Source organism: Solanum stenotomum, chromosome 9 (genome assembly GCF_019186545.1).
Source record: "Solanum stenotomum isolate F172 chromosome 9, ASM1918654v1, whole genome shotgun sequence".
Classification (NCBI taxonomy): domain Eukaryota; kingdom Viridiplantae; phylum Streptophyta; class Magnoliopsida; order Solanales; family Solanaceae; genus Solanum; species Solanum stenotomum.
The window spans coordinates 4779012-4804219 of NC_064290.1; the positions used below are offsets into that span (position 1 = coordinate 4779012).

At 27.8% G+C, this 25208-nt stretch overlaps 1 protein-coding gene across 1 annotated transcript; it reads left to right on the forward strand.

The window, feature by feature from the left end:
* Window positions 1-10355: 10355 nt before the first annotated feature.
* Window positions 10356-12793, forward strand: LOC125875853 (transcription factor TCP4-like). Its single transcript, XM_049556896.1, has 2 exons — window positions 10356-11668; window positions 12596-12793. Exon 1 carries the CDS (start codon window positions 10736-10738, stop codon window positions 11663-11665), a length of 930 nt encoding a protein of 309 aa, XP_049412853.1. The 5' UTR covers window positions 10356-10735; the 3' UTR covers window positions 11666-11668; window positions 12596-12793.
* Window positions 12794-25208: the final 12415 nt, after the last annotated feature.

A 25208-nucleotide genomic window follows, 5' to 3' on the forward strand; every position in this document is an offset into this window, starting at 1 on the left:
ACTTATTTGGGTAAATTACATCAAATGACCAAAAAATTTTGTAAGTATTTATTATAGATATAAATAGTACAAGGGTCTAAATAAAAATGAAAGAGAGAAAAAAAAAACATAAAAGGTATGTGTTTAGAGGGAAGCTTGTACATTTTTCTATTAACAAACTGATAATAACTAGATTTCAGATTAAATATTGAATTAAATTCAATACTATTGATTTACGCTCTCCAAACAAGCATTAAACAATCATTATGAGTTACTACTATTGCAAATGTGAAACTTGTAAAATTATTTGACCTTAAATTCTAAGATATTGAACTACTGTAGATTTTTAACTAATATAAGATAACAAATTATAATATCAAAAGAAATTAATAATTAATATATATCACAAGGGTTCTTAACTGTGGTAGATCAAATGGTCACCAAATTGAAATTTGTAGGACCCTTATTCTAATACATCAGGGGGTTGTATGAAAGCGTGTATAAAATAGTATTATCTTTGTCTTATTTTATATGAGTTAGTTTAACTTGACATAGAGTTTAAGAAATAATTTTTTTGAAATTTGTGATCTAAAATAAATGATAGATGTTAGTGTGACTACAAATTATTTTATTAAGAATAAAATTAAAATTTTAAAATTAAATTGTTACTTAATATAAAAACGTGTCATTCTTTTGAGACTGACTAAAAAAAAAGTAAATCATATAAATTGTGACAGAGATAGTAGTGAATAAGATGTATTAGTAATGCAAGATTAGTGATGTTGGTATTATTTTTTGTCTATGTTTGGTTTGTTGTATTTAATGAATGGGTATATTAGAATATAATTAGTACTTAATGAATATGGTGTATTAGAATGTGAATAATACTTGTCCACTATTGATTTTGTACATTTTTAAAGAAAACTATAAATAAAATGGTAATTTTACTATATCATTCTTTGAATATAATAAATTCAATGTCTTGAAAAATATAATAGATAAATGACTATAATTAATGATAAAAGTAAATTAAGAACTAAATGTAAAATTATCTATTAATTTCATAAAGTAGATAACTATTGTTGACTATTATTGAACGGAAGGAGTAATAAATAAACTTTTGAAGGTATGTCATAGTTTATTAAGTATAAAAATAATACTCCATATGTCTCTAATTACTTGTCTATTTTGATAAATCAAGAAATGACAATTTTTATTTATCTTTTTATCTATTATACTCTCGATTAATTAATTTTGAAAAAGATAAAACTTCTTGAAAATTTTTAATTTTTAATTCATCTACTTCATAATTAATAGGAGTAAATGGTAAACTCACTATGACAATCATTGTTTTCTTAATATGTCTGACAATTCAAAAGCGGACAAGCAATTAGGGACAAAGAAAGTATTGAACAAGATGTATAGCTTATAATTTCCAAAATGCACTTCAATCTTTAATCTTAAACATGTAATAGGAGAACTAAAATTAAAAAGTTATTAGAAAAGGAGAAAAACATTCCTTTCGGAATGAACTAAAATAAGAAATAAAACAAATAAATTAAAACAAAAACAATACTTAGAAAATAAAAATTCAAAGAGAGCAGAATTGTTTCTTCTATCAAATCAATTCTACTAATTAATGTTATGCCATAACAAATTTCTGTCTCCATATATTCCCCAAAATACAATTGGGCAAATAAAAATGATGTTCCATCTGTTTACCTATGCTACAAGTATTGTCTTATTAGTATTCAAAGTAGAAAATACCGTTGGGAACATCACTTTTAGATACAGAACCTGAGTGAAAAGTCGAAAACATAACTAAACTATCTGAAATCTCTTCTAAGTATCTTCGATTTATTCTTCTGCAACAAATCAACATCTTCATCAACCATTTTCCGTTTTCCACAAACGGATTGATGGAATCTCTTGAATGCAATCGAACCAGGCTGAACCGGCGAATCGAATAGGTGAGTAATATCCCTCAATGGCCCCCTTTTGAAATTCCTCTTAAATTTTTTTGTGCAGCATTTCACCTTCAAACAATTTGTGGACAATTTTTCTACAGAACTTGGCGCAATATTTTCTTTATTCGATTCATTTTCGTATATAGAAATATCTAAAACCTCCATTTGAGAAATCGAAGTAATGTGGAGAAAATAGAAATGGAGATTAATAGATAGATCTAATGAGATTTGTATAAATATTTATAGGTATAAGGACTGAAAATGTTGGAGGGAAGGATTTGAAATTAATTTTTTTCTTTGTAAAATTTTAGGTAGGTGTTTAATTTTTTGGGCAATAGGAGGGAGAATTGGAGTTTTTTTTTTTTTGAATTTTTAATGATTATTTTTGGTAGAGAATCTATGAACAACGAGGGAGATTTTGAAATTTGAAGAAATATAGATGGGGCCCGCTAAAGTTTTAAGTCAAAACAAAAATATTTTCCTATCAAATGAGAGGGAATTCAATTTTGATGCTTTGAACATATTTCAATTTTCATAGTTTTCACTTTTCATACATTTCCGGTTTCATGTATACTTACTGCCATGATTTTTACTTGTCATTTTTTATGTAATAAAAAAATATAATTTTTTTTTTCAAATTTTTTCTCAATATTAGTTTTTTCTTTAAATTATTTCTCAAAATCTAAAATTATACGACAATTTATCTCTATTGTTATAGCATCCAACTAAATTTACCCTTAGGACTCGTTTGGTGTCAGGGATTAGAATAAAAAGTCTTGGGATAAAATTTTGATGTCTTGTTTGGTTGACATGTTTGGAATAACTTATTCCACCATTTATAACATAGTGATGGATAAGTTATCCCAGGATAACTAATCCTGGGATAACTAGTTCACAGGAGAATTAATCCTGGGATAGCTAGTTCCCAACCAAACGACCCCTTACGGTTATAATATTAGGCCTAATTTACCTTTATCTCTAGCATTTTTTTTAAATTACCATTAATATCTGTAATAGAATAGGTTGTCTATATCACACCATTCAAGATGTGACCCTTCTCCGAACCAATCTAATGTAAAATACTTTGTGCACCAAACTGTCCTTTTATTAGCTATCTTTCAATACACACATCACACAAGTATGAGGAACTCTACCCATGACGACAACATTGTTACATAATTTTTTAGGGAAAAATTGTATAAAATAAAAAACTATTAATTTAAATTAAATGTTATAATCACAGTTTGATTTAATTGTAACCCATAGCAAACCGCCACTCTCATTTCTCGTTGGGCAGTCTCTCCTCGCCTCTCTCACTTTATACAAACACAAATGTATAAAATGTGTTTGTGTTTGTATAAAGCTAGAGAAAATTGTATATATACATACCCCTCTTTCCCCTCTCCCAGATCTCGCTCACCACTCTCACTCGCCTTTCTCACTTTATACAAACATAAATATATAAATTGCGTTTGTGTATGTATAAAGCGAGAGAAGATTGTATATACATATATAAATACATATATTTTCATCATATACACTTATGATTATACAAATACAGACTTTTCCCTGCCCAATTTTCTTTTATCTTTCTCTCTCTCTCGCTTTATACAAATACATATTATACAATTGATTCTTTTGTATATGTATACCGAAACAAATTATACAATTGCTTCTTTTGTATATGTATATCGAAATATACATATTGATAACCATGCTATGAAGCACAATTATGCAAACTATAGCTATAGCATATAAATATGATTTTTATATTTGCTATATGTGAAAGTTGTTGCCCCTGCAGGGTAAAATTTGAAAAAAGAATTGGCCTAAAAATCCAAAGATTAATAGCCTATCACGGGCAAATTAAATAGATAGAGCTTAAGTTGTCAGAGAAAATTAAAATATTAATAAGATTACGTACATTATGATTTATTGATGATGTATAAAGCTTCTAGTTATATCTTTGAAGAAATCTAGCACTGACTATGTACATTATGATTTATATAAATAACGGTGTATAATCAATATATAATATATGTATATTGGCTAAAATACGTAATCAATGAATCCGTTGGGCTATTTGTGTAAAGGTTTTCGAAGAAATTTAAAATTTTCACTCAAAAACTTTAGCTATCTTTTCAAATATATTTCCAGGCCCAACTACTAAAACTGTCTTTATACCATTCCAATTGTCAGCAAGTTGGGCTTTGAATTTGTGGTCCAAATGGAAATAGAAGACTGGTTTGGACAGGTGAAGTATTTGTGGTATCTCCTATTTTGAAATTTTTCTAGACATACATAAGGGTTCATTCGAATTCCATCGATATACAATATTAAAATTATTGTTTTATATATATATATATATACAATAGATATGGAATTTCTAAATATTTTCATGTGTTACTTCTTCATATTTTGAATCTTCTAGTAATTTCTAGCTCAAATACTAAATATCTGGCTATGATATGTCGTCGTATATCTCCAATGTGTTGAGTCCCACATTCATAGTGAGATATTTATATGTTCTCAATATTTCTTACCTCAAATGCTAGATGTTGAAGTTTAGTTAAACTCAAAATATATAATCTTATCATGATATATGTTGGATATGAGTTTAGGTCATGAATCGCCTATGTGAACTGATCTTACCCAACCTAATTAAGAGAAATAACAAAGAGGAAGTTATTAAAAGGCTACTTAGAAGTATCTTGAACGTGGATTTTTTGGAGGAAATTTTGTAATTTTTGTAACCTCTTCTTCTCTTCAAATTAAAAGGTACGACTTGGAGTTTTTTTTTTATCTATATAGGTTCGATAAATTTTCAGTATTGTTAATAGATACACAATTATTGTTCTTGTTAATATATCATCCATCAATATCAACGTAGGTTATCAATTATTGTCAAAATCCACATGATCTTGTCAATTAATTACCTATAAAAATGATCTTAAAAGTTATCGATCTTGAATTTTTTATCATACTTACTTAGATAAAACTTCAAATTTAACGAATTTTACTTTTCATGAGGAAAACTGAGGTTAAATAATTCAAAATCACTCGTTTCCAAAATTATTCTGCATAATTTCCTACCCAGTACGTAAGTGGACACCCTCTCTCCAAGTTGAGGATGTGCATCCAACAAATTACATATCCCAAAAAGCACACCATAATTAATACATGTTTATCGAAACATATTGGCATTTAGGGATGATCGATGCTCATATCATTACTAGAAAATAACGATAGATAAAATTTCGTAATCAAATTACAAAACTCTATGAAATTTCATTTAGTTATGGATTAACTTCTTTTTTTTTATGACCGTAGTATCTGAACTAGCTCTTAACGTGATATCTGTCACTCCTCACCAACAATAGATACCAGGTAACTCTGTTCACCAAGATTAGAACATATCGAAAAAATCACCTAATATTTTTTTATCTCCACTGAATTTTGAACCTAAAAACTCCTTATTTTGTTGTAGTGTATATTATTTAATTGTATTTTGGGAAGGGGAGGTTGCTCCAATATATATGAATGGTTGCAAGTTGTCTGAAATAAAAGAAAGTGACATATTGTCATTTTGTTGGGTAGGAGTAGTCATAATAAATTGTAAGCAATTAAGGCATATATATTGTGATGCTGATCCTATGGCTATATATATGTTGTGTTGTCTCTTTCATTTGTCTTTCAGAATATATATGCTGATCAGTGAAGACATTTATTTGATTTTATTATCAGAAGGAAGCATGCAGTACCTACACCTATAAGATGGACTTTGTTTTCTAATTCTTGGATCACACACCATACTGACACTTTCATTTCATTGTTATGTTGCTTTCACCATAGGATTGCTTTCACATTATTTCTCTCCTATCCTTTTCCTATATATATTAGTAGTAATCTAATTAAGGGTGTATTTCAAAGGAAAATGTTTTCGTGAAAAATAAGTGGTTTTCTTATACACTGTCTATTGGTAATTGGTAAGTAAGTAGAAAGAAAATCACTTTTAGATAATATGGAACTAGCTAGCTAGCTATGAAATTTGTCGGTAATCTCCAGTTGATTCTGTTTATAATTTGTTGCTAATATGTAACTAGATAAGATTAGTATGAGATTTTTTGTTGTTTAGCTACAGAATATTGTCTGTTGATAATTCTTTGTTTTCTAGTACAAAGTTATCCCGAAAGTAATCATATATATAAACTAAACAAACACTGTAAAATTGGTGGTAAATGATGGGGGTATTGGAAGGTTGAGATAGGAGTGTAATATGTTGAAGTGCGCGATCATTTCATATAAAAATTTAAGTTGTTAGAGAGATTATATTTTTGTTATTTAATTAATTATATTCTCAACACTCCTTCTTATGAGCGAGTTTGATTTTTTTTTTAATGGGTCAAGCACGTGACAATTTTCTTTTTATAATAAATGGTGTTAAAATTCAATTCTAAGACATCTATTTGCTTTGATATATATAATGTTATAGTGTGTAATCATATTATTAAAAAATGCTTAAATTGTTAGAGAGACACTTTATGTTACTTAATTGTACTTTCAACACCAAAAACATATACTATATAAGAAAACACCAATAAAATGATTGATATGGATTATTTTAGTATGTACATGTATATCAACAAATGTTTCCTAGCTTGTTGCAGCTTGAACACATTTTAATTATCTATCCCATGTATTGTTCCTATCCATATATCAATAAATATATTCTTATCCTTTTTGAGTGTCACTCATCCATCCATAACGAAAGACAAAGTACCACAATTTCCATAAGTTGAATTGTTATATTATTATATTATATAAACATCAAAGACAAATTCCTATTTTTGTAGTCATTTTTTTTAGAACTAAATGTTAATTAACATTTTCTTTTGCCTAGAAACTCTCACCTTTTCGCTCCGAAATAAAACTTAAAATTTTAAGATTGGAGATGAAGAGCGAAAGAGAGAGATTGACTTGTACTACATAAAAATAATTAATTTGATTTGTATAAAGAGGAATTGAAGGATGATGGTCATGTGACTATGATGATAAAAAGGAAAATAGAGGTGTGAAATGTAATGCAAATAATTCAAAGAAAATGAAAGCAAGTCTTTATCAAATTGGAATAAAGGGAGCATGAGAGTTGATCATCTTTATTGGGAGGTCCAATTGATAAATGCTTTTTCCTAATGTATTCCTTCTAAATTTGAATTTTTGGGCAAAAATTAAGAGCGTCAAATGAACAGGTTAAGTTAAATTTAATCGAAATTAAAAAGTTGAATTAATATATTAATGTTCAATTTGACATAACTGGTTTAAACTTTTAGATGATTATGTTTATTATATGTGAATTGTGTTTAGTTTTACTTGAATAATTTCTTATTTTTCTTCATCTTCATTTTTTTCTTGTATACTTTAGCATATTAAGGATATCTTTTTGAATATTAGATCTTTTCCACGAGTTAAGGTTACATTTTTTCCTCTTGATTTTATAGTTTCCCTTTTCTCTTTTTTATTTTTATCTTTATTTTTTTATAAATAAATATAGACCATACATTTTCTAATTTTACCTTTCTCCTTCTTTATTTCTTTTTTTTTTCTTCTTTAAATTTTTCTACGACTAGTGGATGAACGAATGTATACCACTTCCTTTTATAGAATTTTGAAAAAGATAATCACTTTTGCAATTAATGACCTAAATTGCTAGCCAAGTAATTTTTTTATGTAATATGTGTAAATATTTTTTATTTATTATAATAGGTAGCATGTATTCTTTTTTCTTATAACATCATATGATGTGGTACCTTTTGTATCGTCGTTAAAAAGAAGATATATACTCGTACAAGACAAGATAAATCATTCAAAGTATTCTACGTGAAATAGTGGATCACGCTTAACTTTATAATTTTACTCATTAATATAATTGTCACGTTATTATACGGTGATAATTTATTTAAAAAATATATCTTTTTAGATATTATTGTGACATGACAACTTAAAAATTACTTGTCTGTACAAATCATAATTTTTAATTTGAAACGATTGAATAAGGCAATAAATTACTGATTTTTTTTGTTCTTTTTCATTCTTTTAAGGTTTCGTAAAGTTCAACTGTCTTCGTCTTGTCAAAGACAAAAAGGTTGAAACCATAAACATAAAACCAAGTAATAAATATAAAATAATGTAAAAGGGAGTTAGCTCTATAAAATTAAACATAGAAACAATATATGTTATTCGAGAAAAATCACATTCATTGATTAAATTGATGGCAATTAGATGCCTTAAATTTAGTTAGTTAAAGTTAATTAATCACAACTAGTATTTATATATAATCCGATGTACGAAATAATATATATAAAGTTACCAACAAGAATTGTGATGAAATTGATAAATATAATTGGATTTTCAATTTTTTTTAAAGAATATTAATAAAGAAAATCGAAGGACTTTAAGAAAATTATAGATGTCCATTGGTCATTTTCCGGGGTGAAGATGTAAGCAAATTACAAAAAATGATTTTATTTTATTTTTATGAAAATCAAAGGACACTTGTTAGGTTTTTGAAATGCAAAACTGCAGTTGAAGAGTACAAATAAAAATAACGAAAATATTTCAACAAAGAGTATGCATTGTCTAGTGATGTTATCAAGTCCGCGGTCTTAGTAGAAAAATAATCATGGGCATCCGTCGGTTTTCGACTTGTTTTAGTAGTACTAAATCTTCATTATTTATCAGATCAGAGCACTTGAGTTCAAACGTTATGAAATATGAAAACACTTTATTCTTTATATGAAATTTTTCAGTGTAAATTCAAATTTAGCTAGTCACACCTCAATAAATATCAAACAACGATAAAACCCCAAAAGAAAAAAAAATATATATATATATATACAAAAATTCATAGAGCAATGAAGGAAAAAGCAGTNTTCATTATTTATCAGATCAGAGCTCTTGAGTTCCAACGTTATGAAATATGAAAACACTTTATTTTTTATATGAAATTTTTCAGTGTAAATTCAAATTTAGCTAGTCACACCCCAATAAATATCAAACAACGATAAAACCCTAAAAGAAAAAAAAAAATATATATATATACAAAAATTCATAGAGCAATGAAGGAAAAAGCAGTTAGAAATCACTGTCATGTTTCAATGAGGGTGGGTCTAAATTTATTTATATATATTGCTGTATTGGGACCATCAAGAGTTGCATTTACTCATCACTCTTTTAAAGTTTATAATACCCTTAATTAATATAATTTTTTTAATGAAAAAAGTTTTTATGAATAGGTTTAGAAAAAGATCAAGCTAATCATAAATAATTCTATATATGTATCATGAGAATGTTGATCATATATCAATTTTAAATATTATTTTCAGGCTGCATTAAAATTTTATCATAGCATATATAGCACCACCACTATATAATAGATGCATGATGAATAGTCATATATTTTAATAAATAGTACTATTCACTTAGATAAGGTCATATATAAAGGTAAAGAGAAGCCAAAATTTAATGATTTATGGATTTTGAATTTATCAATAAATGGTTAAGTTAAAAAATTTATTGAGGGGATTCAAAATTGGAAAAAAAGTGTTTAAATGAATCTTTCAATTTTGTGATTTAACATGAATAAATATCCCCCCATCTAATAAATTATGTATTTATATCTTTGTCGTCTAATAAATTGTGAATATTTATCATTTTCATTGGTAGACCTATATTTGTCTACTTAACAAAAATAAATCATATATATATATATATAAAATTATTTACCAAAAACTTCGAATGAACACCTTACGCCTATCTGACTCCGATTCCTCGAATCCCCATGCGTTAAGCCTATAGTTATTAATATATCTAATATGATAGCTCCGCCCTTAACCAAACGCAACACTAGCTACTAACCTTAACCGCATTCTTCCCTTTAACAAGTACGGGAGATTGCCCAATTCTAAAATATGTACATGGCTTTAGGGTGTGCTCGTTACGAAGGAAAACAAATTCCACAAATGTTACCCTCCAACACACCCCCGCCCCCCGTAATACTCACCTCCAATGCTTTTTGTCTAAATCATATACTATAAATAATTTTACAATAATTCTTTTTTTAGGTATCGAACACAAAAAAAAAAAATATTTTTCATCGTACCGAACACATTACACACCTTTCAAACAAAACATGCACATATGTTTATATATGACGTTTTTTTTTTTCTTTCAAACAATTCCAACTTGAAAGAAATAGAATGATACTGATGGAAGCATAATGCAAAAATAATTTTAAAAAAAATTAAAATATAAAGTTGACGTGCTGTAACTGTCTACATCAGTACTACTCCAATGACCATGAAAGGCCAAAAAAGATAAGTCCTTCTCTATAACTACATTCATTGTATTTTCATTCTTATAATTTCATTTTTCTTCAAAAAATAATAATTTTTTTTTTTTGTTAACCCTAGCTTAAAGCTAAAGCCTAAACTAGATATATGCTACTTTCAATATTGCCAAAACAATTCCAAAAATTTCAAATTTAATTAGGTTTTCTTTTATTGTTAGTAGTAATTTTTTTCTCTTTGATATTTGAGATTTGGGACAAAGAAATCTCATTGGGCCTATGGGATTTGTAGCGTACGTTGTCAGTGTTCCTCGGGATCAGCCTCAGCTGCAGCACTAGCAGAGTTAATTTTCAGATCTTATTATAAAGCCAGTAGTGTTATTTTATGATAAGAAGAAAATTGTGAGAATCTGAATATTCATATTACTATGTTGAAAGATTTATAATGAAGAGAGCAACGGGAGGAGGAGAGATAGTGCAAGTTGAAGGAGGTCATATTCTCCGGTCTACTGGTAGAAAAGACCGGCATAGTAAAGTTTATACGGCAAAAGGACCGAGAGACCGGAGGGTCCGGTTAGCTGCTCATACAGCTATTCAATTTTACGATGTTCAGGACCGATTGGGTTATGACCGGCCTAGTAAGGCGGTGGATTGGCTTATCAAAAAGGCGAAAAATGCTATTGACAAGTTAGATGAGTTGCCTCCTTGGAATCCGAATCAGATTCCAACTAGTACTAATGAAGCTGATGTTGTGGTGTTGGAGCAACAGCCGGAATATCAGCTTCAGAGGGAATTAGAAGAAAATAACCCGAGTCAGGTTAATTCTTCTAATTCCTACATGATGCAAGGAGGAGGAGGCGGAGGAGGAGAAGCACAACAATCACTTGGTGATACTATGAAATCATTTTTCCCTATGAATTCGGGAACTTCGCTTATGAATTTCCAAAACTACCCACATGAGATAATGCCAAGATCTTCGTTACAGAACGAAGATCTTGGCTTATCTCTTCACACAACTTTTCATAGGGATTCAACTTCTAGTCATCATGATGATGACCATTCTACCCTTTTCTCAAATCAAAATTTTGAAGCAAATTATCCAAGGATGGCTAGTTGGAATTTATTACCACAAACATTTTTCACTCAAAATGCTACTGCATTTACTCAAAGGGAACCCCTTCAGTCCAATTTTTCACATTTGATTAATCATCATGCTAATTGGGAAGAAAGGCCATTAATGAATGGTTTAATTCATAATCAGGTAGAAATTAGCAATAATAGCAGACATTTCACTACTGATTTTCAAGTGCCAGCTAGGATCCATGGTGAACATCATGAACATCATTCCTCTGCTTCTCCTAATGCTCACCATTAAAAGGTTAGTTGTCATTTTTCAGTTGAACCGTACTATGACTATCTCATCTAAAAAAAATTTAGTTATTAAATCACATATGGAAATAGTTTCTTGCTTTTTAGTTATCGATCCAGAATTTAAGTTTTATTAGTTCAGCTTTTAAGTTTTTTTTTTTTAAGTATTGAATCCGTTGTATTTTTCTAAATTATGAGTTCAGGTCTAGCTATGCAAAAGAATGAGATTTTTGTTTGGTTATTTGTTGGAATTTAATTTGAATAATTTTTTTTATATGTAAGTACTTTATATTCCAAAATCGTAAGTATGAGTTCAGATGAGCTTATAACTATATAGTTGTATTAGCCCTTTTTGCTAATACTATGTTGAATTGTGTCAATGTTAACTAAAATCATTTAGAACGGTACTCATGTGATAATCTTATCTAAAAATTTAGTTGCTATAGAAAGCATAATTTTAATTATTTAATTATATATATCACAGACGAAAACAATTTCTTGTTTTCTAGTTGTCAATCTAGGATTTAAGCACTTTGAATTCGACTTTTAAGTTTTTAAGCATTGAATTCATTGTATTTTTCTAAATTATGATTATGAGTTCAGGCCTATGCAAAAGAATGAGAGTATTTGCTTGGTCATTTGTTGGAATTTAATTTGAATAAATTTTTATACATAAGTTTATATTTCATCGTCGCAAGTATGAGTTCCGATAAATATGGAACTAAATAGTTGCATTTGCCATTGTTAATACCATATCTGGAACTATATAGTTGTATTTGCCCTTGCGACTATCATGTTGAATTGTGTCAATCTTAACTAAAAAATAGTTGAACTATCATAAAGAGTACTATATTTTAAAATATATAACTAAATTATGTCTCAATATTTTCTATCTTAATTAATATTCTTGAGTTCATTTTTTGTTATGAATTTTCAGGTTTATTGAGTAAGTAGTCATCTCTGAAGATCAAATGTGCATTATTTGATAGAGCTGGAACATGGTCAAAGTAATCTCAAAGATGTAATTGTATTTCTTATCTTAATATTTCAGGATTTTGTCTATTATGTTATGGTGCTAAAGCCTTGTTTGGATTTGGCATATCTTTCACCTATTTTTGTTTGAATTGGTTAAGTACTGTTATTGGATACTTAAAATTATGTTAGTTCTTCTCTACCTTCACAATGTATGTAAGGATAAAATATGCGTACACAATATCCTTTTCAGATTCTATTTGTGGAATTACACGTCTGAATATGTTGTTAAAAGTATATATGCTAGTTAATACTACAATAATTAACTTCCAAATACCCTTTTTCATATTCAACTTCAAGTATTCCCTTTCTTTTCAAATTTTCAAACCATGTTATAAAGACTCCTACGACTCTAATTTGGTAAAGTTCTACATAAATTGATACCATTACATCCATAATCGTTAAAGTCTTGAGTAACATTTATATAAAGTGCTGATTAAAAATATTCATACGTTAAATATAATATAACGACAATTATATTATTGTCACTAAATAATTGTCTCAAAATCTTTGAAAGATGTACTTTTTCTTTGAATTATGAATTTCATTGTCATAGATGGTGCTTAATATAATTATATGTTGACCCCAAACTGTATATTAAAATCCTACATGAGAAAACATGGATAATAGGGGGATAGAGTGTCTAACCTCTCATTGACATCAAGTAATTAATTAGTTAGGCTCCCTAACTTTATACAATTAATTGATTCAAAACAAAAGAGTAAACTTAAGAACAACTAGGTGTACATAGTAAAGCTTCCAAAATTATTAGGAAAACTCAGTAAAAAAAAACACACTTAGCAAACCACATACATAATTGTAGTAAACTGCATTAGGCAAGCCCTATACGACATGCTCAAATCAAAAAACATTGAGGGGGATCGATTCCAGATCATCCACGAACCAATTGAGCCATCTCGAAGGACGTGTGAATGTATGTCGCTTTTGTAATATAAGACCCTATATATGAATTTATCATTGAATGTTAACATTTATTACTCATGATTTTATCAATATTTAATTTTTCAGAGGCATTAATAGTACTGGTAATTTAATTTCACATAGTAACCACTTATCAGTACGTTAATAATTTATGCAATTGCACATGTTGGATTCAATTATTAGTACTTACTATTTTTGCTAAATGTGATCAGTCTAAAACCTAACAAAAAAAAAGGGATTAAAACGGTTAGTAATTAAATGGATTTGCTTAATTTGGCATCATTCACAATGGACAAAGTTTTTTTTTTGCTTTTAAATTTAGTAATACATATTGTCCCTAGTTGTACTATGAAAATTAACACATACAGTAATAATTTGTATAAAATTATTTTTTGTAGCAATTAAAAAAAAATGTTTGGCTGATTTAGCTATAACCTAACTTGTGTAGTGTTTAAATAATCTATAATTGTCCTCAAACTAGGGAGAATATTCGGTCTTTTATTAATTACTTCTTAATACGCGTTTTACTTTCCAACCATTTAACATAACAGATTCTAATTACACATTAAAATGCTCCCCCGTTTTCAAGATATTCATATACTTCGTTCAAGAGCAGATTTAGGCCCAAATTATGATGCACGTGAATTCATGAAATCTCCAATATATATATTGTTTGTTAATAACCATGCTCCAAAAAGGCATTTAATTGAATGTTGAGTTATTACTAGAGAAATATGGACCAATTCCCACGTCAATACTTCATCAATTATTTTCCCCTTTTCAGTGGTGCACCATGTTCTAAAAATTCTAGATGTACTTTTGCTTAAACTCAACGATGGTTACTAAAACGTTCTTTGTTGGAAATTATATTGTATCATAAAGTCATTCTCTTTGTTGAAACAAAGTGAAATAAAAAAAAAAGGTAACTATTAGTCGAGACTATTTGAGAAATCATCCCGATTGTCCTCATAGAAAAAAACCATTGCGACAACTTTGTGCTTAATTTTTCTCATGCCTTTTTATGAACTAATTTCTTTGTTAGTTGATTGAGTTTTGTATTTGTTTTGAAGGTAAGGTATACATGTATCTAGAAAAAATTAGGAAAACTTGCATAAATCTCACTAGTTTAGGAGTTTATTACTCAAATAGACTCTAGTTTGAGAGTATAGTTAATAACAATATATATGATAGTGAAGTATGTCTAATTATGTAGTTTCTCCAAAAAAAAAAAAATACACCAAAATTTGACCTCATGTATCCTGAAATACACGTATCTGAACGTATATGGACACACCAAAATCTTATCAGATTCATAATATTACAAACTAAAGTGTATCTAAGTAATTAGTTTTTAAACTATTGAGATTTCTATAATTTCCCTTTAAAGTATGAGGAACTTTCACATATAGCCACTCAAAAATAGCCTAATTACTCTTCATAGCTATAGTTTGATAAGTACAATTTGTAGCTACATGTCATAGGGAGGAGAGAGGTGAGCGAGACTGGGAGAGAGAGGAGAGAGGTTAGCGAGAGAGGGCAAAGAGTGGGAGAGAGGTGAATTGTATATGTATATCAGTTAGATAATTGTATGTTATACATATGTATTTGTATATATGGCAAGCGAGATTGAGAGGGGGAGGAGAGAGGCGAGCGAGATTGGGAGAGGGAGGAGAGAGGCGAGCGAGACTGGGAGAGGATTGAGAGAGGAGAGCGAGAGAGGTGAATTATATATGTATATCGGTTAGATAATTGTATATTATACATATGCATTTGTATATATGGCAAGCGAGATTGACAGAGGAAGGAAAGAGGTGAGCGAGGGAGGGCAGAGAGTGGGAGAGAGGTGAATTGTATATGTATATTGGTTAGATAATTGTATATTAGACATATGTATTTGTATATTTTGGCGAATTATACATATTCAAACGTGGTTAATTATACAAACTCGAAGTTATCCCACGTAATTAATGTATATATAATGTTAGTCGCGAATGATAATTATAGCAAACTATAGCTATGATAAGTAATTAAGTAGTATAAGTTTGCTTAACAACGTAATTTCCCATTAAGTATTATGTCTTGATATCAAACATTACTATGTTATTATTCAACGTGGGTATAGTTTAATTTAATTACTTTGAATGAATACAGTTTTATAAATTTTGCCATTAAATAAGGGACCCACCTATTATTTGTATACCGAATTAAATCACGCTTCTCTTCCGTTGTATAAACGTTTATACAAATCAATTTTTATCTCTCTTCTCTCCATTCCCCTAACTTTCTCCTAAATTCACTCACTCACTTTTATTTTGAATTTCACTCTCTCCCTCCTAATCGTGTTTTCACTTTTGCAGGTAACCACCTAAATCATGTCTTTTTTTTTCGTTTGTATATTGCTGCATTATATTTATTTTTTTCTCAAAACATGAAGTTTCATTGCAGAGGTCAAAGAATCCTGCAATACTTTGTTATACATGACATCATTTGGATCTGATTCTGGTAATTAACAATTTTTCATTTTTTAAATGTATTTGTATAATATATGCATTAAATTAATATCAATATTTTATACTTTTCAAGTAGTTCGTCAAAGTATAACATCATTGTATACAGCCTTTTGGAAATGGTTGAATGAAGGCCTAATGTTAAGCATTATACAAAGTAAACCATATCATTATTTGTATATATAATCAAAGTAAACCATAGCATTATACAAAATCAATTTAACCCTATTTATACATATTCATAAATGATCAATATACATATACAAATCAAAACACTTGTATACTGACAGAGTTATACATATACAAAATATTTATACAATTACTTCCATTTATACATAGACTTTTATACAATTACATATCTATAACAAAAACAATATACAAATCTTAACAAAATATAAATCATACAGGTTAATGAAAACAAAGCACGACCTTTTTGCCGATACATATACAATTCATATATACATATGCCATATATACAAACGATAAAAAAATTGATTAACAACGAACAATTTCATATAATTTGTTCAACCAACAATTCGAATAGATACAAAACAACCAAAATTCGTATATGAAAATTTCAATTATATACTATACAAATCAATAGTATTCTTTTTTGTCGTTCAAAACATGAAGTTTCATTGAAAGAAATCCTTACCCATTGAATATACAAGAATATTGATTAACTAGATTTTTTGTTTTGTTTAATCTCGCATCAGTAGTATGAGGAAAACAATTGTTATGGTGTTTGTATCGTTATAGAACTCTTTTATGAAAAAATATTTAATTTAAAACTATTAGCTTGAATCATGTGATTAGGTAAATTTTATGTTACCATATTTAGCGCTCATGTATCAATTTATTAAAAAACAAAATTTGTATAAATCATAAACAGAAAAAACGTTATATACTAATTTAATGTTGCATAGCCAACTACCCTGGAAATGAAAAAGAAACTCTATCCATAAAGCGTAAGTAGATAAACTATAGTTATAAAGCATTATTTCCTTAAATCTGTTTACAAATTTCCCCATAAATAAATGTAAAGCCCAGGGAAAGGACATACACACATTGGGCCGCTTGTTCAAATATATTTATAGTTGTTAGTCAGTATATGTATATTATACACTAAGTATACATATATTATAATTCAAGGTATATCCAAATTGAAGGATGAAGAGAGTAAAATCCCAAACTTCAGAATTCAATATATATATATATATATTGGCAAGTTTGTAAGATTCTCTCACAAGGCCCAAAAGCCCACTAAGGAATAAAATAAGTGGAAATTTCATATATTGACATATATTATATTAATATTTTCAAGTTATAGCAATACATTTAAACTTTCAAGTTGTAACATTAAAAATTTCAGGTTCTAACAATTTATTAAAAAAAAAGTTATTTTTAATTAAAAATTTCAGGTTCTAACAATTTATTAAAAAAAAAGTTGTTTTTAATTATTGAAAACATTTGTTTTTAAAAAAAAACAAAAAAAAACATTTTTGAAGGCAAAAAGGCAAAAAACAGAAATAGGGGTGTTAATTTAATTTGAATTGAGTATAGGTAATTACTAATTAGCACGAATTAAGGAATTCAAACTTATTAAGAATATTTAGTTTCCTTAATTCACTCAAATTAGTTAAACTTAATTAAAATTTTAATTTTATCCTTTTTTTTTTGTTCAACATTTCTCTCTCTTCAATTTTCTGCCAAAAATCTTCTCACTCTCGAGTAATTGAAGTTTTTTTTTCTTTGAAAAATCTTGATTTTGTTGTGATGGACAACTCCGTATCAATATTAATTAAACATGGTGGAAGATGGGATCCTTCAGGTTAGTATTTATTATTGTTTAGTGATTGGTCAAAATTTATTTTTGTTAATTTTTGTTCATAATACGTTTTTGTTAATTTTGTTCATAATACGTTTTGATAAGTTTCTTTTTTTTTTGTTGTTTGATTAATTTGTATACTGTCAAAACCATGATTTCGTGAGAAATAGGCGCAATATATGAAAGATTTGAGTATAAATGTATAAAATATAAATAGTTTTATCGTTGTAGATTAAGTAGGTATAGTAAAATTGTAATATTGATTACTGTTTTCTTTTTTCAAAAATATAAATTAAGTATAAAATATTGAATGAATTTGGTAGTATAAATGTAATGAAATTGGTATGAAAATGTATTCACTAATGTGTAAAAAAGTTATTTAGCTTTTTGAAGAAATGTATGAAAAGTGTTTTAATTTCGTATGAAATTTGAGATTTTATTGTTTATATATGTTTTGTCATTTGTGTATAAATTTGTGTGAGAGTAATGAATTATTTGGTATGAGAAATGTATAAAATTGGTATGAATGATGATTGTTGTATGAAATGTGTATTAAGTGAGTATGAAATGTGAAATATTATTTTTTGTATGAAAGTTGTTTTGTAGTATACCGTCTGAATGATATTTGTATGAAAAAATAATGACGAGTGTGTATAATTTTGTTATTATTATAATCAATTTATGATGGAACAGGAAAATATGCAATTCAAAAAGTATCGGAGCAGAAATTGATACAAAAAAATATTGTTTCAGTGTGTATTATCATATTATATATAGTTTTGTAAAGATTTTTGTACTTTTGTATCCTGTAATACTAATACAATAATTTTGATGGAACATGAAAATATGCAATTCAAAAAGTGTCGGAGCATAAATTATAGTCGTCTGGTTCAAAAAGAATTGTAGGGAGATCACAACATGAACGTTGGAAAGGATTTGCTGATGTGAAATGCAAGAGGTCTAAGGTTACGTGCAGTACATGTCGTCAGGAGGGACACAACAAGAAGACATATTCAAATTACCTTGCTGGAAAACAAAGACATATTTATTTTTATTTTGTTTTGGTTGTTTTAATGTGACAAACTCATGTTTTGATTTATTTTGTCTTTTAAGGTAATGAATTATAATTTCAAAACATTTATTATGTGTACTAGTTAATCATTTGTGTATTAAGTGTTTTTCAAATATATAGTAAAAAAACTAGATAATGATGGTATGCAATTGATATCAACTGAAAATTCAAATCTTAGTATGAAATTGGTATACATTTGGTATCCAACTGATGTCCCAGCGATAAAATTAAAAAAAAAACTTGTAATTGAGATTTCAACTGAAGTAGACAACCTAAAACTAGTTAATGTTGCATCTAATTTGTATACATTTGGTATCAAATTGATATCCCATTGGAAAAATTAAAAAAGGGCATGTAATTGAGATTTCAACCGAATTAGACAATCTAAAACTAGTTAATTTTATATCCAATTGGTATACATTTGGTATCTAATTGATATCCAATTGGAAAAATTGAATAAAACATGTAATTGAGATTTCAACTAAATTAGTCAACCTAAAACTAGTTAATTTGTACCCAATTGGTGTACACTTGGTATCGAAATGATATCCCATTGAAAAAATTGAATAAAACATGTAATTGAGATTTCAACTAAATTAGTCAACCTAAAACTAGTTAATTTGTACCCAATTGGTGTACACTTGGTATCAAATTGATATCCCATTGGAAAAATTGAAAAAAACATGTAATTGAGATCTCAAATGAATTTGCCAGCCTACCAACAATATTCATGTTTCATTCTGATACCAACTTCATTTTATAAGTAGTTATAAATTAATTATTTCACATAATTTATACAAAAATTAAATCAATTTCATATCAACATTCATACACTATATATAAAATTCAGTTCAGGCCAATATTATTCATGTTTCATTCCATATTCATGTACATAAATTTTAATAAAACAATATACCATATTTGAAAAAAAATTCACACCAATATTATTCAAACATCATACCAGATTTCATGTGCACTGTAACATTTAACAAACGACACTAAAATCAACTAATTGAGCTACTGATATCAAACCAATTTCATACAAATATCAAAAAACACTTCATACCAGTTGAATACCAACATTCCATCACATTTCATACAATATTCATATATCATATATTAGTGTCATATCCATACAAATATTATTCAAATTTCGTACAGTTTTCACATCAATATAAGTTTCGTAACAACAATAATCATAATACAATAAAATACTAAATTGAATAATTCAAAAATAAATTAAATAAAATACTTATCCTAACAACTTTTTTGCCTTTTTTTGAAATTGGGATTTCTGAGTCCTCCTTCCTTGTTGTTCTTCTTGTTGATTGGTTTTGAAGACTGACCAATTTCGACATTTATTGCTTTTTTATTTTTTTCTTTTTAATCTCACATACGAAATCTTAATTCGAATCCGAAACAGAATGAGTCGCTTCTACAATTTTCACCTTCCTTTTTTTTCCCTTTTGATTTGCATGACGAACTGTTTTCTTTGCTTGACTAATCTTCGACTGAGAAGAAGCATCTTTTATCGAAATTTTATTATTTATTGGCATTGCAACACTTATCTCTAGTTCAAGAGCAGAAACCTTGGCCAACGCCTCGTCTCGAGCTGCCTGCTACCGACAACAAAAGAGTTGATAGAGAGAACAAAAGAATAGGAAAGAAAAAATCAGAATTCATATCTGACATTCTTTCCTGCACATATAATTTTTAAAACATGTGCTAATTTTAAAACAAATACAGATCCACTTCTAGTGGGGCACAAGTAAGCATTCGCTTCTTCCAATTATCAAACATAACAAAAAAATTCATACAGAAACGAAAGTATGTTATCTTATTTTTTTCCTTCCACATCCATGGGGCTCAATCGTGAGTTTTGCTGATTTTCTTTTTTAATGAAGAAGATGAACGTTGAAGATGGTGAGAGAGAAAAAATTAGTTCTATGTAAAAGAGGAACATGGGGGTGGGGGTGTGAAAACTGGAAAAAAAAAATCTATAAAATGGTGTAAGAGATAATGGCAATTAATTCTCTATTAATGTTATCCTTAAAATGGTGTAAGAAATAATGGCAATTGATTATCTTATTTCTCTTACTTATTAATTGTAAAGTAATTATAAAAATAATAACTAATTAATTAAATCAAATTAATTAAATTATAGTTTAAAACTAATATGTTGATATTTGTAATTAAACTGTTATAAGTAATAATATAAAAAAAGTACATCTAAAAACTGTAATAGTAAACCTTAAATAGATAAGTGGGGTGAATTTTCCATAAAATAACTAAAAACTTCTAAGATCCATGTTGCCAAGCATGAAGTGTAATTAGGAGGTATAAAGTGAGGATTAGGCTGAATTAGGTGAGTTAGTATATGGGGTTCTTATTGCAAATTTGGTCCGATTGGTGAAAGGAGATATTTTTGAGTCATTTCTGATTGAGTAAAGTTTAAAAATACATCAAAATTGATTTCTTTTTTTTAGTTTTATACCTAAATTATAAAAAGTGTGAGTTTCATACATAAACTATCACTTATTAATTTATGTATGGAACTCAAAAAAAATAAGATTGTTTAGGTGTGCTTTTATCACTTCACTCTTTCTAATTAATACGTTAAGAACATTCTTTATTCAATAAGTTGAAGAAGTGTATTTTGAGTCATTTCTTATACGTTAAAGGACATTCTTACTCCTTTTCGAGTTTTATGTTGAAAATAGCTTCTTCTTTTTTTAAATAATAAAATAAAACTGGGGTTAGGAGAAGGTGAGATGGGAAGGGGATTAATATGGAGAATCAAACTTTCACTAATAAGATGAAAGCTCACTTAGTCAGCCAACTAAACTACTAATATTTCGAATAATAGCAATTTTGAATAAAACAATTAAACAAAAGAGTTAACAGCAAAAGGTGTCCTATTTGGAACTGTCACTTTGTACGATACATTTTCATTTCTTTGAACAAAATATCGCTTATCTCATTCTATTGTTATATATTTATTTTAAGGTCAATTAATTTGGGTTGCTATCATAAAGTCCTATTTGAGGATTAAATGCTCTCTACCAAAGAACATTATTCTTTTAGGACACTAATTCAGTTTTTTTTTTTTTGTTTAAAAATGAAGTATTTACCACATATCATAGCTTTTAGGTGACCATACTAAATAAATCATTGAATACTAATCAATCATTACATCACACATCACCTCTATGTAGCTACCCCAAGGCCTAAGGTAAAGTTATAATAATTATACATCTCCGTCTCAAATAAATTGAGATTGATTAATTATATAAATTTTCACTGATTATATTTTTCCATTTAAGTACATATATCATGCAAACTATAATAGAAGTTCTTTATATTTTATACCAACATAAAAATCTAACTAAATCTTTCGTTAAAAATATAAATATGTTTACTCAATTGTATAATTTCTTTCACTAATTCTGCAAGTCCAAACTTTTTTCCAGAGGCATATAATTTAATTCAGAATTGAGAGTATGTGTACTCTTACAACGATCTAAATTTAATACAATTTAATAACATGGTTTATAATCATATATTTTTAAGTATTTAATATTTACTTAAAGGGAAAAGGGTTTGATATACCCTTCAAGCGAAAATATAAGCAAAAACTAATGCATTTGTACTCAAACATCAAAATTCTTGAAATGCGTGCTTCTCTGAATTATTCAAACATCAAAATACCAAGAAATTGAGAACCCTTTAATTTGTAGGGACTTTTTTTTTCAATACAGTGTTCGATATCTATATTAGGGTCCGATTAATGTCAAAAAGTTTCATAGTAAAGGACTAAAGGTAAAGTGTTCCTAACAAAAAATATTTTAATTTGTACCAACCAAAGACGTTTGTAGGATTTTTTTTTAAATTTCAATCTGATATTTGATATCTGCATTGGAGCTCTACTATTATCGACAGGGGCAGACCTACCTTGTTGCATATGAACCCACTTCGTCGAAAAAATACATTGTATATACATATATATTCAATCTGTTTTTTGAAACAAAACACTATATATATTTAATTTGACCCTGCTTAAATCAATAGTAGCATGTAGCCCAGCGGCAAAGAAGTTACAATTTGACTAAAGCACGCGGGTACGATTTCCACCCACAACATTTAATGCTGCTTCATTTTTTTTATATATATATATTGAACTCACTTGATAAAATTTATGGATCCGCCACTTATTACCGAAGGTCTCACATTACTCAAATTTGAGAACTTTGTGGGGGATTAATAAAGAAAGTCTTATTATAAAGTTGATTGAAAATTTTGGTTCATATTTGTTGAAAAGTCTAGTGCTATGACTTTGTAGTTAATTAGTAACCAAATATTGCTGCCAACGTGAAATACAAGTTCATAATGTGAAGACGAATCCTTTTTTTATAATATTTTTCTGGTCAAATTGAGAAATGATTTCAAAATTGGGAAATTTCTTTATTTCCAATTTGTTACGCTATCTATTTTCTTGTTATAATGGAAAATCTTTATCTTTAAAAAACGATTTAACGTATTGAAATAAAACTACATATTTATATATTTTGCTAATAATTAGGTTTTGTTGTTAACATGAGAAAATATCTATAGTATACGTCATGTAAGACAATTTTTTCTTACTTGGTCATTGTATGCAAAGTTGAACTTAGACGATAGTTGTTGTGATTTTGACATTTTGTGCCAAGTAAGGAAGTTTATATGGAAATCAAGAAAAATTCAACGGACGTGAATTTACAATATAATAAATATATTCACGTAAATTCAATAATTTTACATCAGATTTTGTATAGATATTAAAAATTCACTAATATTTGATAGTGACGCAGTTACTATCATATATTAACTTAAGGTCTTTATAGAAATTTATAGACTTCAAATTTTTGATCGTCTTCTGTCCATTATATCAATAGTATAAAGAAAAATTAAATATTACTCTAGTTTCTAATTAAGATACTCATTTTAGGATGATAACATATCAAACATTAATAATATATTTACTCACCTACTTACAAGAAATTAAATCTGAGCATTTAGGTCAAACTTGGAAGTTGTGGCTCTTTTTTCCTTTAAAAGGGGAAATTAGATTTGGTACGTAACATGTGAATTATATTATAACTAAAAATATGTGCAAATGGACACTAATTGAGTAAATTCATACTCCCTGTCATCTAATTTATTTGTTGCGGTAATTATAAATATTTGGTCCAAAATACTTGTCAGCTTTAAAAATAAAATATAATTACTTTTTTTTCTATCTAAAAATTAAAAAGTGTTTTTAAATGTATTTACTTAAACAAACTTTTGGAGAAAAATTACCTTTTTAGCTTCTACTATTTTGGAAAAATCACTTATTTTCTTTCGTAAGCTTAATTAAATAATTTACTTTTCAAATTAAACATCATCTGAAAAAGATAAATATTTTTTACCTTTTAAAAATTTGGTCAAATAGGCTATAAAATTATTTCTTTAGTGGGACCACTATTTACATTTAATTTTCTCCTTCCTATATTCACTATCCTTTTCAGCTCGTAAAAATTTCTCATGGCTAAATTTACTTTACGTACGCAACAATTTAAATCAACAAAAAGTAGTTGATGGCAAATATTTGGCTTAGTCAACCAACTAGACTTTTCTCTAATAATAAAATAAAATAAACGGTATCGTTTAAGCATTTAACTTTTCCATAGGAGGGTCGGTGCGAGAATCGAAGGAAATTATAATGTGTAAAATTGAATTTTCAAATCTGCCATAAGGGAAAACGCGGATGAAAGAACACTTTAAGATTTATCTACGCTCAACCAATCTTTGAGGTGAGGGTGCGACGATCAGTCTACAGATTGTGATAGTTCAGATAGTCGACCGACTTGAGTTATACTTTATAAACCACAATAATATATACATTTCACATTTTTATTTTCTACTTGGTGTTTGATATTCACATTAAAACTCAACTCATATGAATTTACATGCTTCAACTAATACGAATTCGCACATCCCAAAAACGTATTTGTGGGATTTATGGATACTACTAGGGAACATTAAAGGGCACCTAAAATAGAAAAAAAAAATATAATAATAATAATAAATAAATTAAAAAATAAAAAATAAATAAAAAAAAATAAAATATATATATATATATATATATATA